This window comes from Tamandua tetradactyla, chromosome 11 (assembly GCF_023851605.1).
Source record: "Tamandua tetradactyla isolate mTamTet1 chromosome 11, mTamTet1.pri, whole genome shotgun sequence".
In the NCBI taxonomy this organism is placed as follows: domain Eukaryota; kingdom Metazoa; phylum Chordata; class Mammalia; order Pilosa; family Myrmecophagidae; genus Tamandua; species Tamandua tetradactyla.
In genome coordinates, this window is record NC_135337.1 from 58,815,597 (window position 1) to 58,834,965 (window position 19,369).

Consider the following 19,369-nt stretch of genomic DNA (forward strand, 5'->3'; position numbering starts at 1 on the left):
TTTCTTTTAGTAATTTTTCTAGATTTTGTGCACAAACCCTTTACATCTTGATTTATTCCTATAGATTTCATTCTTTTAGTTGCTATTGTGAATGGAATTTTTAATATCTTCTTCCAGTTTTTCATTGCTTGTGTATACAAAACTACTGATTTTTTCATGTTGTTCTTGTACCCTACCATTTTGCTGAATTAATGTATTAGCTTTAGGAACTTTGTTGTGGATTTTTCAGGATTTTATCTATAAAGGATTATGTCACACACGAATGGAGAAAGTTTTACTTCATCTTTCCCAATGTGAATGTCATTTATTTCTTCTTCTTGCCTAATTGCTTGGGCAAGAACTTCCTCCAGTACAGTTTTGAGTAGCAGTGGTGACAGTGGGTATCCTTGTATTGCTTCTCATCTTAGAGAGAAAGCTTTCTGTCTTTCACCACTGTGCTAGTTTGAAATTTTATGTACCCCAGAAAAGCCATGTTCTTTTCCTAATCCAATCTTGTGAAGCCAGAACTATTGTTTAGGGTAGAAACCTTTGATTAGTTCGTTTCCATGGAGAGTGACCCAACCAATTGTGGGTGTGGCCTTTTGATTAGATGGAAATCTGACTCCACTCATTCAAGATGGGTCTTGATTAGTTCACTGGAGTTAAAATAATCTGGTTTGTAGAGACTATTGGCATTTGCTAGTAGATAATGGGTTGCCTAGAAGTAAAATAGATGGGCAGTCTACTAAATTCTTGATTGGGCTGCATAATCAGAGGAGTTCTAGGTCAAGTGAAGTCTAACTTGAATTACAAAAACAAAGTCAATGCCCCTTAATCAATTCCAAGACTTGAGAGACAGTTTACAGACTAAGAGCCCCTTGAGTGAGGGAGGGGAAGGCCAGGCACCCTTGGGGAAGCACCATGTTACACTGCCCAAAATGTACACTGTTCACCTTCTTCCCAGGATTCCCTAAGGAGACCTGTACTCTTTTACCAGGGTAACTTGTGCATTGGGGATAAGGAAATGTTTGGGGGATTACTATATACTGTGTCAGAAGTGACACTAATTCACCGAGACCCAAGATATCACTCTGGTTCACCTGACAGAGTAGGGGCTTATGGAAATCAGGTGATCAGTGGAGTTTAGCTCAAGTCTGTCTCACAGTGGGTCAACCACTGGACCTGCTCTGTGGTTATTTCCCCAGTTCCAGAATGCATAAATAAAAAGCTACTGGCAGAATTCCCACATAGGTTCCCTGACTCACGGAGTGAGGGCTACTATGGTAGGAAAGGCTAAATAGAACTTCCTCTACCCAGAAAAATAGTAAATCAGAAACAAAACTGTATTCCTAGAGGGACTTCAGAGATTAGTGCCACTCTGAGGGACTTGAAGAACGCAGGAGTAGTGATTCCCACCACATCCCTATTCAACTCGCCTATTTGGACTGTGCAGAAAAACAGATGGGTCTTGGAGGATGATAGCAGCTTATTGTAAACTTAACCAGGTGGTGACTCCAATTGCAGCTGCTGTTCCAGATATGGTATCTTTGTTTGAGTAAATCAGTACATCCCCTGATACCTGGTATGCAGCTATTGGTCTGGAAAATCCTTTTTTTCTTAAGAGCTGTTAGTAAGGACCACCAGAAACAGATTGCTGGCAAGGCCAGTAGTATCCCTTCACTCTCCTACCTCAGGGGTATATCAACTCTCCAGTTTTATGTCATAATCTTTTGACCTCTACAGTTTCAAAATAGTTGTTTCAGACAATACTTGCCTGTTTAATAGTTGTTCTGATGGAAGGATTGAGTCCTGGAGCTCCATACTCCACCATCTTTCCACAATCCCCTCAATCCAATGTGTTTTAAATTTTGTTTGATGCATTATTATAGTCTCTTTAGGTTTAACCCAGCCCCTCTGTTTCCGTGATAGTATCTGAGTATATGAGTTAGGTGCTTACTGGATTTTGTGACATTGAGAGAAAATAGACTTGTAAGAGGATCTTGGCCAATACCCTTGTATTTCCTGCAGGACTGGTGACCACAGATCCCTTCTGAATATGTTTTGGAGCTGCTGACATCTGTAGTTCATGAACTTATTGTTTCTTTTCTCTGAATATGGATAGAGTCTACTCTCAACTCATATTGGTGTGTTAGAACACTCTGTGTCTCTGCCACATCTTTTATCTGTCCTTAGACTAGGCTGCCCATACTTCACTGACTCTAAGACTTTGCCATGGGTTATCTCATACCAACAATAGCAATTCAGCATCCAGGTCACATGTGAGCCAAAGGAGACCTGGAATGAAGACTATATCCTCTCTCTGCCTGACCACCCTATTCTATTCTCTTAACTAAATTGGGCATTTCTACCAATATTCCAAGAAAGGATATGCAAATCTCTCACTATCTTTGGTGTTACTTTCAATCTATATAATGTAACTCCTCCCCACTCAAAAGCTGAAGAGGCCCACATATGATTTTCCTTCTCCCACATCTGCTTTTGCTATTTTCCCCCACAGACCAGATAGGAAGGGATGATTGTGACAGGTTGAATGTCTGTGGGGGAGGGGGAGCAGGTGTTCACAGTGACTGCTAGGGATCCGGGGAGGCAGCCTGGAACTGCCAGCTGAAATCAGTCCTATAAATGTATATGCTGAACTTGTGTTCATTTTCAGAAAATCTCCTCCACAGATGAATAATTTTAGTATAAAAGAAAATAAATTGATCAGAAATAATCAGTTCAGTGAGAATTGTGCAGTAAAAGAGAAAAGCTTGCTCCCCTTGTGTTTTGAGGATGAACTGAAAAGACCAGATGCCAAGATAATCAACATTAAACCACCAGAGACAGCAACTTCTTACACGGTAATAAAAATATCTACTATTGTTTAAGAAATACATCTATTAATACTACTTTTGGAAATCTTCCATATAGCCTCACAACCAGAATGTTTGATAAATCCTTCTTATCATTATTCAAACCTTCCGGTGTGATAATAACACAAATTCTTAATGCTCAGTTAGGACCACTATCGCCTAATTGGGGATTCTTTTGGAGCAGTTGGAAATTTTGGGATTTTCTTTATGAAGAAGACTTTATGAAATTTGCTTGATTATAAAAGAAATATAAAATTAAAATAGTGAAAAAACATGAACTGGATCATGTGTTCTTCTGACATTCTATTTTAGCTATTTCAACCAGAAATTACATTTATTAAAGGCTATTTGTTAGTTCATAGGGTCTCTGAGAAGACTAAAGGGAGATTCTAGCTTGAAGACTATGTGGTAGGAATTGCTCCGATTATAGCCTCAAACTGGAGACCATGCTATTGTTATAGATAACAGTTTTTATACGGTGATGGGAAGGGGGCACTATTTCTAAGACTTTTGCAACTGTTACCTTTCAAAGCTGGATATATTTTCCAGCACCCTTGGAAGTTTTCACAAGGCCTCCCTTTTCATGGCGCCTCCTTTGTCATGGTGCTTACTTTCTTCTAAACTGAAGCCTCTCATAAGGTATATCTGATTGGTAGTGTTTACAACCAAAGCCTATGCCCTAAATTCCAGGGAGACTGAGAAAGCTGGTTTCTACCTCTACTTAAGGATACATAGACTTAGAAGATGGGAAATTTGCCTGAGGTGCTGGCCAGACCAAAAATATGACAAACCTCCACTATTTGTGGCTAAGTAGGCAATATTGCCATCACCGGCAGATTGCACAACTAGATCTTTGTAGTGTGTTATTTTCAGCAATCATAGGCATTCACATACCTTTCACACTAAGTACACTAATATACAATTAGATGACACTAATTTCTTATTTCATTAATTATATTTTTACAGGGAAAGTCATCATTGACTTAAAGTTTGCAAACTAAGTACTGGTAATACATGTTTTTGATCAGTTTCTTTAGATTAATCTTTTTGGCCTATTAATGAAAAGGTGGGATAAAGTTTACTAAGTAGCTCATATGCACAGATTTAATACTCTGTTAAAAATTGTCTATTTTTTAAATCAATCTACTCCTCAGGCTAATTTATCCCACAAATATATATTAAGTACATATTTATGTGGTAAGCATTATAGTCAGTGTTACATAAGAATTAAAACAGATATAGAGAGAATTTTTAATTTTTTGAATTAAGTAAAATTGCAGACTTTGCAGTTTGGCTTATAATTATTTATATCTCATAATTTTTTGACTCAATCCATTTTTGGGATATAATTTTTATTTCTAAGAAACAAATGCCTAAGAAATGCCAGGACAGTGTTCCATCCTACCAATTATTTCCCAGTGGCAATACCTCAAACATTCAAGAAATGTATTTATTTCATCATAGCCCACTTTATCTAAAAAATATTTGAGGAGGCCCAAATTTCAGATTTTATCTGAGACATTTCTATAAAATGTTAAGAAGGAAGTTTATGTCACCACACAAGTATTTCTTTTTGGTATGTTTGGACACCATTAATGTTCACATTAAATAATTCTAAGTAGTCATTTTAGAGTATTTTGTAATTTTATTTTCATGTTTAAAATGCATGTGGCTTGCCTGCCTCGACAGACTGAAGACTAAATACTCTTTTCTTTAATCCACAGGAACAAAAGGACACAAATCCCATAATTTTCTATGAAACACGATATGTACAAATGTTACTTATGACCAAAAATAGGCTTCCTTCCCATTCTATGGAAAATGAAAATACTTACCCATACGGAAGAGCAAATTTTGTTTTAGAAAGAAATCGTGCAATCCTCAAATCTTTAACTAGGGATCCGTCTATCATTCCTTCCAATCCCAAAACAGCTATGCCTAGTGCATGGAGGAAAAATATACAAAGAATACCATCTGAAGTAGGATGCAGGGTTGCAGGGGATAAACCTATAAAGAAAACTAGTAAGCAGATATTAGAAAATAGATCTGGTAATAAACCTGATAATTTCTCACCGAATTTTTCCAGCCTAGCAAAAAATTTGGTGGGTTTCCTGGATAAAACTGTCATTCAAGAAGTGAGTGCTAAACCTGGCAAATTTGAAAGACTGTTTTCTACCATGAAACCAAAGAACTCACACATATCCAGTGCCTCAACTGTCAGGTGTTGCTCAAAGCCTTTAAAAAAGAAACTCGAAATACATAAATTAAATTATGTAACACCACTGGATACTTTATTAACCATGTCAAGTGAAAATTAAATGCCTGATAAAATATCTTCTATCAGAAATATTTGGAAAACAAGAAGCAAATAACCACATTCCAAGATGATAGAAGAAATTATTCTCTGAAGATAGAATACATAGAAATTGAAGTTACAAACCAACAGCAGACTGTTCAAGAACAACCAGTGTTTTTAGTAAAGACTAGGCCAGAATGAGGAACTAATTATCAACAAGAGGAAGCAGTTCATGAATGTCTATATTCTTAATTAGATTCCTCAGTCATCAGCATTCCTACAGTAAAATCTGACTCAGGAATAAGAATGGCATACACTGACAGGGAATTTGCTCTTAGAAGCCAACATCAGCAACCTTGCTCTATAATTGAATATCAAGTAAGACAAATGCACCATTAATTTAATGTGTGCTAAATTATAATTCAGCAATTTGGATAACCATTGCAAAAACAGTATTATATTAGTAATCCATGGAGCTAAAATGGCTTTGTAAAATATTTGATCAGCTTTTTGTTAGATGTTGGAACTTCATTACTATGAAATGCTTTTCCAAGTATAATTTAAACTCTTTCTTCATTGTTAAATAATTTTAAAGAATAACTTGTCCTAAGTAAGCTAAGCATTTTAAAATGCTTTTCCAAGTATAATTTAAACTCTTTTTCTTCATTGTTAAATAATTTTAAAGAATAACTTGTCCTTAATAAGCTAAATAATTTTTATGGTAAATTCCATAAAATAGAGAAATTTTATAATTATTACATTGTTCTTTTACTGTTCCTTAATCAATTTCTCATTAACCCAAAGACTATAAAGGCAGAACTCAACTTAGAAACAAGTTGTACTTCAAAAGTTCATCTGTAATCCATTTCTTTGGAATTCAGAATGTAGTTCGCATAGAAATAATCTTGGCAATAATGAATTCTTAGGTTAACCCCCCAAAGCCTATTTGACTTACAAAACTTCCCCATAGAGTATATGTGAAAAAGAGTAGAAACCAGTAATTGATTGGTTCCAGTAACTACGAGAAAACTGAATAAGAAATGGATTTTAAAATCGTCACTGTCAGTGCTTGAGGAGAAGCAGGTTTAATTAGAAGTAAGGGAAAGGCTTTGGGGAGTCTTTTGGAAACTTTCAGGAGTAAGAAGGTAAACTGGCTTGGGTTCCCGTTTCACTTCAAAATTAAGGTTTCCTCCATTGTGTGTTACCAGTGCTACTTAGAGGCATAGCTTCACACAGAGAGCAAGTTTTGGCTTTCAAATAGAATAAGAAGGATAGAAAATGGAGAGAAGGTAAGAAAAAAGTGGGTGTGTGTCAATGTGACTATGTGATTGTGAAAACCTTGTGTCTGATGCTCCTTACCTTGTCAACAGACGAGGTAAGGAGCATATGGAGTAAAAATAAATAATAGGGGGAACAAATGTTAGAATAAATTTAGTTTCAAATGCTAGTGATCAATGAATGGGAGGGGTAAGGGGTATGGTATGTATAATTTTTTTTTCTGTTTTTGTTTTATTTCTTTTTCTGAATAGATGCAAATGTTCCAAGAAATGATCATGATGATGAATATGCAACTATGTGATGATATTGTAAATTACTGATTATATATGTAGAAAGGAATGATCAAAATAGGAATGTTTGCATTTATTTGGTGTTTTTTTGTATTTAAAAAAAAGGGTGGTTATGTGTGTGGGGGGATCGTTCCTTTGGTTTAATTGGAGGCACGTGAATGAGGGAAGAGAAAGAGAAAAAGGCTGAAAGAGCAGAAGCGGGGTGGGGCTTCAGTATGTGGAGGGAAGGGGAGGTGCAGACAGGTTTTCTTGCCTATTTAGCTTTCTTCTGGTGACCGGCTGGGGAGGAGGAGAAGCAGCAGCCCCTCAAAGACATGAAGTCATCTTTCTTTTTTTTTTCAACAGACAACAGACACTGGCCTTCCTATTATCACTTGCTTGCTGTCACCCACTCTTGCCCCGTTTTCTCTGCTTCCTTCCCAGGCTCACTACAAAAGCATGGCAATCTCCATAACTACCTTGATGGCTCAGAAGATAAAACTCTTTTTAGGTGCTAACAATAAAATGGAAAAAGTAGAAAATGTACCTAATAATAGTATAAGCAATGATAACAGTTTTTCTTGATACTCAGTATAAGAGAAACAATCACGGGTCTTAATCAGGCAGCTGTGAATGAACTTGGGAAAATAACATAAACTAAGCCCCAGTTTATTGTATTTCTACCTTAAGATGGGGACAACCATACCTATTACAGTCTTGTTATTTGGAGGATTAAATAAAATAATGCCTAGTACCTTGATCACTGTAGACATTTAGTAAAACTTCTCTTCCTACTCCTACCCATTCCCCTTAAGTTTGCTCTCAATGTAAGTGTAATTTCTAAAAAGTTGTTCCCAGAAGTCTCTCACTCTAATCCTCTCTGAATTAAATGCAAAATCTAACTACAATATTCAGACTTTAGCACAAAGTAGACTCTAATTAGAACCGAGGATTTTTGTTTCAGTCATTTTTGGAAGTTTCTGCTGCAGCTTGTGAGCTTTATCCTTTAGGAAGGCACTCAATTTAAGAATTCCATTTGACTGAGGATTCTCTATTAAAGCAGATGGACAGGCTCGAGCCGTGGATTCTGGGAAGATGGCAACCTAAGCCCAGCACCCTTCTCATCTACTCTTGAGCTTGATATACCATCTCCTAAACCAAACAGCTGCTGGGATCTTTAAGTGGGGTACAGGTTAGACTTAAGTTATATCCTGATAGTAAAATCTAAGTATGGCTCTGGAGACCAGTCTCAGAGTCACAGGGAATGATGGGAGTCATGCTGTATCCTGAGATTGCTTGACCAGTAGGGATCTGTGGATTCTCCCAGGTATAGGCTGTCTTTGTGTTCCTGGGCTCAGAAAGAACCACTCAGGGTCTGAGAGAGTTTTCCTCCAGATGCTTCCTCAGTGGACTGTGGTCAGTTTGCTTCTAAGCAGCAGCCCACAGTGGGTAAAATCTTTATTTTCCATCAGTTAAAAGAGTGGTTAATAAGGGACTGCAAAAAACAGACCTGTACTTCACTGAGCCAGCTAAGAAAAATAGCAACCCATCTAAAGGGGCCCAGTAGAAAAGTGTGGCCAGTCAGGTTGTAACAGGAAAAGGGAGATTATTCATTAATTACCTGATAATGACTAGTGAAATTATGAGAAGGTACAGAGATTTCACCTTGGCATGGGGAGGAATAAGCAAACATAATAATTTTGCAGGAACAACGAAAAAAAAATTGAAAGAATAGCTTTTTGCTTGCCCACTCTACTAAGTCCAGCTCATTCAGTAACCAGCTACAAAATAAAGACAGAGAGCTGCTAGAAAAGACAAAGGACAATTTGATAATTAAGGAATAACAATTTGATAATAAAGTAATAAAGAGATTCAAGTGTAGTGTGTGTGCGTACATACATAAATTCTGCATATTAAATCCCTGGTTTCCCATCTCAAGGGTTAAATAGATGAATTAAAGGAGAGAATAGTTACTGTTGAAACCAAGTTAGGGGTAGGCCACGGTGGCTCAGTGGCAGAGCTCTCGCCTGCCATGCTGGAGACCTGGGTTCAATTTCCGGGTTTGATTCCGGGTGCTTACCCATGTGAAGAAAAAAAAAAAAGGAAACCAAATTAGTAGCCTGGGAGATCAAATGGAGGAAATATCTCAAGAGTGCAAAAATATAATGATAGAAATAATGAGTGAAAACATAGGAGAATTGTAGGATAGATACAGGAGACCTATGCAAATTAGAAGGAACAGCAGTAGTTTAATTATGGAATAAAATTACCTCTCAGATAAAGACATGATTGAAAAGGCTCACAGAGTTCAGGCAGAGCTGATGAGGAAATACTAACCAAACAAATGAGCCAGCAGATACTTCAAGATGGAGAAAAATAAAGGAGAGACAGAAATGAGCAATGCACACTAATTAATGGCTATGTGTATTTATACCTTTACATAAAGCTATGTAGATATATATACTAGAGTTAATTCTAAATGGATAGTAATGGACTATCAGGGTATGTATACGTAATTGCCACGAACTCTTGAAACAAACTGGTTGTATGAAAATAAATTTTCTTAAATAATAGAACTAAAAATTCTATGCTATTGAGAAAAAAATATTGTGATGGTTAATTTGATGCATTAACTTGGCTAGGTTATTGTCTTAGTTTCCTAGTCTGCTCAAAGCAAATGCCATGATATGAGTCGGGTTCAAACAATGGAAATGTATTAGCTCACAGTTTTGAGACTAAGAAAAGGTCCATATAAAAGCATCGTCAGCGCGGTGCTTTCTTCCCAAAGGCCGGATGCTGGCCGTCTTGGGCTCTTCCGCCACATGGCAAAGACACATGTTGGTGTCTGCTCATCTCTCCCTACTCCTCCAGGTGTGTCTGCTCATCTCTCCCTACTCCTCCAGGTGTGTCTGCTCATCTCTCCCTACTCCTCCAGGTTTTGTGTTGTTTTTTCCCCAGCTTTTTGCTTCTGTGGCTTTCCCTTTCTCTCACTCTGTATTCGTTCTGTTTGTAAAGGGCTCCAGTAACAGGATTAAGACCCATCCTGAATGAAGTGGCTCACACCTTAAATAAAATAAGTTCATCAAAAGTCCTACTTATATTGGCTTTATACCCACAGGAATTGTTCAGATTTTTTTTTTTCCTAACGTTTTTCTCCGGTACATACAGCTTCAGACCATACTCCACTCTCTGAACCCCCAAAAGACATATTCTTTCTATATGCAAAACACATTCATTCCATCACAATATCCCCAAATCCTAAGTTATTTCTTTTACATTGCTTAGTACAAAGTCTCATCATAGGTGTGCTCTGCTCTGGGGCACGATTCCCCTCCATCTGTGGACATGTGAAACTTAGGGAACAAGTTATCTGCTTCCAATATACAAAGGTGGGACAAGCACAAGATAAACATTCTCATTCCCATAGGGACAAAACTGGGAGGAAAGCAGGGCTCCTGGGTCCCAAACAATTCTGAAACTCTGCAGGTCAGAACTCGGTTAGATTTCAAACTCTGAGAGTCACCTACATTATGCAAATTTTGTTATTTTGTTTTTCAAATACTCCCCCTACCCCTGCCAGTGGCTTTTTAAAAATTTTTAATTTTTTTCTTTATTAGAGAAGTGGTGGGTTTCCAGAATAATCATGCTTAAAATACAGAATTCCCATATACCAGGTCACCACCAACACCTTGCATTGATGTGGAACATTTGATGATACAATGTTGCAATTGATATCACAATTGATAATACATTTTGATACTTGTAATATTAACTAAAGTTCTTGGTTTAACTTAGGGTTCACTGTGTGGTGGCTGGCAGCCAGATCCAGGTTCCTAGTTGTTGAAAAATTTTCCACTATAAAAGAAGTAATGGAGTTAAGCAATTTTGAACTTTTGTCTTTGAACTTTAATTCACAGAGGCAAAATTCTGAACATTTGTTTACAGTGTTAGCAATGTGTCCATACTTACTCATTTTCTCTGTGCCTTTACCATATTTCTCATAGTTGGAGTGTATTTCCCTACTCCATTGACTTTGGACTTGGCTCTGTGACTTATTTTAATCAATAGAATGTGGACAGACTTTGCTCCCCTCGCTACTGCCCTCCACCATGGAGAGTGGCTACTCCTTGAGGTTGGGCTTTGGCAAAGAGAAGACATTTGGAGCCACAGCCAGCTGAGTCCAGCAAGGCCCAAAAGAGTCTTAGCCACCTTATAGCCCACATGTAATGGGATCAAGAAAGAAGCTTAGGATGTTGTAAATCACCAAGGCAATGGAACTGCTGTTTCTACAACAAAGGCAGACTCTTTAGGACTTTAATCTTTGAATTTAATTTCTCTCATGGAATTTTATAGTGGGAGGGGTGTTTATATCCAAAATTGGGCATCTCTGTTGCTGGCATTTTATTATTGGACTATATTAATCTCAGAACAGTACCTCTGATGAACTATGTTGGATGATAGGCTGGCCACATTTGGGAAGGGAAATGAAATTTTAATTTTGATACATCATGGTTATTGGAGTTAAGTAATATAATTAATGTATATTTTACAGCCATCCAGATGCAGAACTGACACTATTCACTATTCACCAACATTCCTTGAAGGATCAAAAAAAGGCACTGGGAGCAACCTCATGTAGTGGGGGCGGGGGGGAACCTTCCCTGATGGCTGGTATTCTCCTCTCCAGAGGGTGACAGACATCCCCTGGTTGACAGTAGATGTAATGGTAGAGGTAAGGGCACATTAGGAAGAAACACTTTTTTTCCCACCTCTCCTGTTTTCTTGTGGGGAAAAGGACTTCCCTATAGTAACACCCATGGATCCCCATTCTGTGCATTACTCACTTCTCCAGAGGATTGAGAAGCCACTAGTCCAAGATTCTTGACTGGGTAGAACTACCCTATTAATACACTGTAAGCACTAGGGAACTGATTCTTGTCCTCACTCTCTGCCCTGTTTCAGAGTGGGCAGCAATCCTCAGTAAGAATGCTCATCAAACACTCCCTTGGATGAGCTATCCCAAAATGCATACTTGGAGTGGAGGAGAGAGAACAGTGTCCTGAACAAGTTCTTTTAGCTCTCAAACCTAAGCCATGCACTCTAAACAGCTCAAACTGTATTATGATTGCCAACTACCTGTCACATCTATCTCCCAATCGGTTCCAAGTTTGGGTAGGGAATATAGGTGTTAGTTTTTAGTCCCTCAAACCCTAATATATATATATAAATAAATATACCAAAAGTTCCATTGCCCAGCTCCATCACATAACACTAAATATTTCAGAGCGCTCAGCCAATGCTGCCAGAATGTGGGAGAGTCTTGCAGGCAGGTCCATGTTTTACTGATGATCTTTGAATCCCTAGTATGTGACATAAGTTCTGGCCCACAGTGAGCGTGGCTGGAGTGGCAGGCAGAGAATTGCCAGAGCAATTCAAGCCATTCGCAAGTCACCAACTTTCCCGTTTCCAGAACTACACTTTCCTGGGACTTGAATTCTCATACCCTGGGCCAGCCTCACCTATTTCCATGTCTACCCCAGCTCCTGAAGCCCTGGCGTGGGCTGATCCTAGCATGAAGATAACATGCCTCTTACAGGAAGTTTGTGTAGTTATATCTGAGATAACATTTCAGTATCTTGACCATACTATAGTTAGTGCATCTGGAAACATTTCTTCTCATTACACAGAGAAAGAGGGCTTTAGCACACCCAGGTTGAATCTATGCCTGTGCATCACAAGTCTTGTATAATTTTACCTGGAGCCTACAGCCAGGTAAACAAAACAAAACAAAAAAACAGACCTTCTTTTTGACATGACATTGTTTAGATCCAGCAAAATCTCTCCCTCAACTTCCATTACTGTCTTTTACTAACCTAGATATCTTTCACATTTTGTTTTGATTTATAAGCCCTCTCTGGACCCTTTTGGATTTGACTTTTTTTTAAAGGAAATGCATGCCAAGAAATTCCTACATATATCAAAAACATGTAAAATGTGAATTGTATTGCATGCTGATTTTTAACTTGTGGAACTTGGAGCTCCAACTTACAGAAAAGTCCTTGGATCCCTTTCATCTTTAATTAATTTCTCATTTATGTTTCTCTCCATAGCTTCAGAGTAGTATTTCATCCCTTCGATGATATTCAGAGTCATTGGATTAAAAACTGTTGTGAATTGAACTGCTGTTGGCCACAAGTGATTCTCTTTGTGGTTTGACTCAGTTCCTTTGCTTTTTGAAGATGAATGCTGAGCTCACTTCTATCAAAATAATTTGGTGCTTTTAAGTCCACATCTAAAGAACTGAAATTTTGCAAGCTTATCCCCTTACTCCATCTCTTTTTCCATTTCCACTCTTAATTTAGTTGTTTTTCATTTTCCAAATGTGCTTCTCAAATGTGCAAATTATAAAACAATTGAGCATCTTGGATGCTCTAGAGACACCTCTCCCCCATGAGATTTCAACAGATAGTAATGTGCTGAGCAGAAAACTTGGAAGAAAAAAAAGCTGCCTGGTGCTTATAGATATTCCTCTGCTGTTGAAAACTCAATTACAGATATATGAAAAATCAGCAAATGAGGTGCATGTGGGCAGAAAAAAGAATACATATAGTATTATTTCATTAATATAAAATTCTAGAAAATGAAAACTAATTCATAATGACAGTAAATCAGTGGTTGCCCAGGGATGGAGAGGAGTGGGAGGGATGGTCTACAGAGGGGCACAAGAATGCATAGGAGTGCGACATTTATGATCTTGATTGTGGTGATTTTCATAGATACATACAAATGGCAAAACTTATCAAACCTATACTTTAAATATGTGCAGTTTATTGTATATCATTTATACCTCAATACTTCTGTTAAAAATAAAATTAAAAACCTTCAGGAGTTACCAAGCTCAATTCCATCATAGATTACTGGTATCCTTCAAATCTGTAATAACTTGTAAAAAATCTGTATGTTTTCCTATTCTTAGATCTTTTAACGTGGTAATGTTACTATGTTACCATGGTCTCAGAACTTAATTGACCCTAATGGCAAGGGGAGTAATTAGACTTCTGCAGATATGTGCTAAATAAGGATTTATAATAATTCTGGACGAGATTACAAAATGTAATCAGTGTGACTTTTTCATCATTTTAGGAAACCTGGGTCCATGAACTGGGAAACATCTGTGCATAATTTCCTCGAACTTTAGGATGCATTATTTCTTTGGAGGGTACTCTGTCTCTTATGTAGTTAGACTCCTGGTTTGTTTGCCCCCTCAGGTCCAACAGAAATGCACAAATATACCTGGCTCCTCTGGCACACAAGCCTGGATGCTCTAGAGACACCTCTCCCCCACCATAATTATAACATTTTAATGGCATATGCTAACTTCACTCTCCTTTCCACACATCAACAGAAACCTCCTTTGACCACATGATTGGTTATAAGATGTAAATTTTTCCTTTCTCTCTTCTCATCTTTCCCTATCCCCAACACTCCCACGAATACAAGCCACCCACCCCAATACCACCCCCCCCCCAGCAGTATAGCTTTATGTGGGACTGAGCGGGCCCCATAGTTAGAAAATCATAGTCATGTTATTTTACCTTCTCTCAGGGCAGAGAACACCTTCGCAGCATTGTGTCCGCTGATCATCCAGCCTTGCCTGGAATACCTCTAGCAGGAGTGAACTCACTACTCTCACAGCAGCCCATTCCACCTCTAGACCTCGTAACTGTGTTTCAACCAAAGTCCTGAATCAGATCCTGAGTCAGATGGTACAATCGAAAGTGGATAACTTGAGGAGAGTTTTATAAGGGACTATTGGCCAAGCGCTCAGCTGGGAGTAGGAAAACCAGAGGAATAAAGCAGCGACCAGGGCTAGTAACCATCCCAGGGGTGTAGGGCTGAGGCCAAGGAGTGATGAGAAGAATCCAGAGAGAATCATGCAGTGCCAGCTCACAGAAATACCCGAGGGAGGGACCTGGGGTAGTAAATACCCAAACCTCACTCTCCTCTTGTCCTCTTATGTCTGTTAGAGCATCCCATTCACTGATCTCAACCGTAAATCAGACATTAAGACAGAACCTGGACTAGAGAAGGCAAGAAAGGCACCTAGGGAACAAAATTCGAGAAGACACTATCAGATAGTACAAATACAGGATTGGTGCTGAGCATCTTCATCTCCTTAAATTTTGTGCTTAGGACCACTCTATTTACCTCTCCCCTCAACCCTAGATTAAGAGAACCTGTTAATATAAAGCACAAATCAACCCAAGGCAGAACTGGGGAGTAAGCAGATCTGAGGGTCAACTGGAAAATATTCACCGTGAATTATTAGGCTGTTCTTCATTTTGTAAATTAAAAACCTGTGGCTTCTGTTGTACTCACTTCATCCACTGTACTTGATCTAGGAGCATTACCTGGCCAACGGAAAATTCTAAGTACAATTTTCAAAAACTTAAAAAACATGAATCTCATACAAATATAAATGAACAAATGTCAAAGATTTCATTCCACCCATTAAATGATGAGGAAGGGTAAGATGTTAAAAATGGTTCAACGGAAAATATGAAGATAGAGATTTACATAGTCAAGGCAGCCAAAAAGAATGATAAAAAGAATATGGTAAGAAATCCTTATCGCATAGGAAAATAAATTGTAAAATTTGGGGTTATCTTTTCTACTCGATGGAAGTCAATTGTATCTCTAAAAATAAAATAAAATTAATTTGCATTTCTATGGACAAGAATCATTTTTATTACTATTGGTTTTCCACAAGTGTACCTCCATCTCTAAACTGAATGTCAAGCAAAGGTGTATATCCCTATAGAATTAGTTAATCCACTGGGAATCGGTCAGACAACTCACAGTGCTTCACTGAAAGGACATCCAGTAATCACCTTTCTTATTTCCAAATACTGGATAATTTTTTAAACTTTTATCTTCTGCCTAGGAGTAATTAAGATATTTAAGGCCATGAGAAACATCTTTATATTTCCCAGAGTTGGGTACCTGGAATTGGACACAGGTGTGGTCTGAGCAGGATGGTGTTTTATTTCAGTACCTGAAGAGAAAATAAAAACCAGTCATTATTAAAGCCAAAGGGATTGTACTAAATGTTAATCCTATTTGCTGCTTATTTTACTCTGAAGAAAATCTTCATTATGTATGCGCTCCCAGAAAAGAGGGAGGACTACGCATTTATAGCTATAGCAGCAGGATAACAAGAGTCAAGAGACTGGTCAGACAGGTAGTACACAATGGGTAGAGATTCCAAAGTGGCTTTTTTTTTTTTTTTTTTTTTTTTATTGGTGAGATGCCTAGAGAGAGTCAATAGTTAATGTGATCCAAATACTACACTTTTGCATGAACAATTCAGAATAAAATATGGTCTATTTCAGATATTAACTAATATGTTTAGAGGCAATAATTGGTAACTAGATGCCTCTAAAGAGAGTTCTATTTTTCTTTTGCCTTATTTTTCTCTCCCAGCATCATACTATCTTGCTCTTTTATTTTTTCATTGATTTGCTTAGGACCTCAGAGGTAAAACGGATCTTGAAGATCTTCTAGACCTGAACAGTTCAATAGAACGTTTTGCGATGATGAAAATTTTCTGTTTTGTTCATTACCTGTAACTGTTAGCCACTTGAAATGTTTCTAGGATGTGGTTTCTCAGTCTTGATACTATTGACATTTTGGGTGGGATAATTCACTGTTGTGGGAGGCTGTTCTGTGCATTTTAAGCTGTTTAACCGTGTCCCAAGTATTCCCCAACGGTGACAACCAAAAATAGCTCCAGACGTTGCTAAATGTCCCTTGGGGAGCAAAACCACCCCCAGTGGAGGACTACTGGTCTAGGATGACTGAGGAACTGAATTTTAAGTTTTATCTAATTTTAATTAACACAGCCATAAATGAGTAGTGTTTTAGAGAGGACAGGGTGACCTAGACCATACTTGACAGTCTTCCTCAGATAAACAAAAGCTGAGGGATTTCATCATCACTAAAGCTGCCCTACAATGCTAAAGGGAGTTCTTCAGACTAAAAGGAAAGATACTGGTTCAAAATGGCATAAGGAAATAAAGACATCCCATAAGGATAATTTGGGTAATTACAAATGCCAGTACTATTGTATTATGTTTTTGTGGTATATAACTACATTGCTTATTTTCTGTAGGTGCTAAAATGCAAATAATAAAAAGTAATGATACATCTATGGTTTTGAACATACAATGCACAAAAATATAAATGGTAAAAATTGCAAAACAAGGTGGGAGGGTGGTGTGGTATAGGAAAAAATGTATGTTACTGAAGTCTAGTTATTCAGATTAAACGTGATTTTTAGATATTTATGATGGTAAATTTTAACCCCATGGTAACTACAAGGAAAATAGATGAAGAATATATCCAGATAGAAAAGAAAGTCACTTAATACAGTACAACACAAAAAAATCAAATAAATATAAGAATAGGCATTAATGGAAGAACTTAGGGACAAAAAGTTACAAGAGTTGCAAAGACTAAATAGAAAAATGAAAGAAGAAAGTCCTGTATTATCAGTAGTGACTTTAAATACAAATGGATTAAATTCTATTAAAAAAGCAGAGATTGGAAGAATGGAGAAAAAAGCAACCCAATTATATGCTGTTTACAACAGACATCTTGAAAGGTTGAAAATGAATGGATGGGAAAAAAAAAACCATGCAAGAGGTAACCAAAAGAGAGCTGTGATAGCTATACTAATCTCAGATAAAATAGACTTTAAGTAAAAAAAAACAGTTATGAGGGAGAAAGATACAGTCATTATATACTAACAAAGAGGTCAATTGAACAAGAAGACGTAACAAATTATAAATATATATGCATTTAACAGCAGAGCCCCCACATATTTGAAGCAAACAATGATAGGTTTGATGGTTCTGGGAACTGATTTACGAATTCAACCCAATCCCAATAAAAATTCCAATAACCTTCTTTGCAGAAATGGAAAAATCAGTCATCAAATTTATATGGAAGGGTAAGTATCCCTGAATAACTAAAGCCATCTTGAAAAAGAAGAATGAAACTGGAGGACTCACATTTCCTGATCTTAATATTTATTAGCAGGCAACAGTAATCTAAACAGTATGGTATTGGCACAAGGACAAACATATAGACCAAAAGAATTGAATTGAGAACTCAGAAATGAACTTACCCATTTATAACAAACTGATATTAGACAAAGGGGCACAGACCACTCAATTGGAAATAAAATAGTCCCTTCAACAAATAGTGCTGGGAAAACTGGATTTCCATTTGCAAAAAATGGAGGACCCCTACTTCACATCTTACACAAAAATCAAGTCAAAATTGTTCCAAGACTTAAATATAAGAGAACTACTGAAGCCCTAGAAGAAAATATAGGGAGCATCTTCAGGATCTTGTGTTGGGCAATAGCTTCTTAGCCTTTCCACCCAAAGCACAAGCAACAAAGGAAAAAAACTAGATAAGTGGGACTTCATAAAAATTAAAAACTTTTGTGTATCAAAAGACATTGTCATAAAAGTAAAAAGACAACTTACAGAATGGAAGAAAATATTTGGAAATCACATATGTGATAAAGGTTTATATCCAGAATATATAAAGCAATCTTATAACGTAACCAAAATGACAAATGACCTAAATAAAAAATAGGCAAACAATTTGAATTCACATTTCTCCTAAGAAGACATACAAATGGGCAAAAAGCACATAAAAAGATCTCCAACATCATTAGCCATTAAGAAAATGTAAATTAAAACCACAGTGAGGATCATTTTATACCCTCTAGCTTGGCTACAATTCAAAAAATGAAAAACAACCTGTGTTGGAGAGGATGACGAGAAATAGGAACACTTGTTCTTTGTTGGCGGAATGTAAATTGAAGCAGCTGCTGTGGCAATCAGTTCAGAGGCTCCTCAGAAAATTAGGTATAGAATTACCATATGTTCCAGCCCTTTCACTTCTAGGTATATCCATAAGATTGAAAATAGGGACTCAATAGATATTTGAACACTGATGTTCATAGAGCATTATTCACAATTGCTAAGAGATGGAAGCAACCTAAGTATCCCTCAACAGATGAATGGATAAAAAATGTGGTATATACATACAATGTACTATTATTCAGTCATAAAAAGGAATGAAGTTCTGATACATACAAACATGGATGAACCTTGATGGCATCATGTTGAGTAAAATAAGCCAGATATAAAAGGAAAAATATTGTATGAGCTCACTGATATGAAATAACTAGACTATGCAAATTCATAGAGTTAGAAAGTAGAATACAGGTTACTGGGTGTTGGGTTTGGGTAGGGAATGGGGAGTTAATGCTCAATTAGTGCAGAATCTATTTGTGATGATAGAAAAGTTTTGTTAATAGATGGTGGTGATGGTAGCATAATATTGTGAATTTAATTAACACCAATGAATTATAGATTTGAATGTCGTTAAATGAGGATTTTAGGGCGGGCCGCGGTGGCTCAGCGGGCAAGAGTGCTTGCCTGCCATGCCGGAGGACCCCGGTTCGATTCCCGGCCCCAGCCCATGTAAAAAACAAACAAACAAACAAAATATAATAAAAACAAGAAAATGTTTAAAGATGTTTCCCTTTCTTCCTCCCTTCCTTCCTTCTCTCTGTCTTTCCTTCCCTTCCTCCC

General features: G+C 37.4%; 1 protein-coding gene and 1 long non-coding RNA gene across 10 annotated transcripts in view; one reads left to right on the forward strand and one right to left on the reverse strand.

Annotated features, from left to right (window-relative positions):
- C11H1orf141 (chromosome 11 C1orf141 homolog) overlaps nt 1–6,437 on the forward strand; it is a 43,708-nt gene extending 37,271 nt beyond the window's left edge. For 7 of the 9 annotated variants that reach the window (XR_013159423.1, XR_013159424.1, XR_013159421.1 and 4 more), the window contains 3 exons: nt 2,654–2,840; nt 4,577–5,526; nt 6,333–6,437. Coding sequence is in view for 1 of the 9 variants with exons in the window: in XM_077120657.1 (XP_076976772.1) it covers nt 2,654–2,840; nt 4,577–5,170 (781 nt within the window). In the remaining 8 variants the exon portion in view is untranslated. Of the gene's footprint in view, nt 1–2,653; nt 2,841–4,576; nt 5,758–6,332 lie in introns of those variants that run through there. The other 2 variants (XR_013159422.1, XM_077120657.1) reach the window with 2 other exon arrangements.
- LOC143650181 (uncharacterized) overlaps nt 1–17,111 on the reverse strand; it is a 52,996-nt gene extending 35,885 nt beyond the window's left edge. Inside the window, exon 1 of the long non-coding RNA XR_013159429.1 lies at nt 15,699–17,111. This is a non-coding gene — a long non-coding RNA (uncharacterized LOC143650181). The remainder of the gene's footprint in view (nt 1–15,698) is intronic.
- Between the last annotated feature and the right edge of the window lie 2,258 nt (nt 17,112–19,369).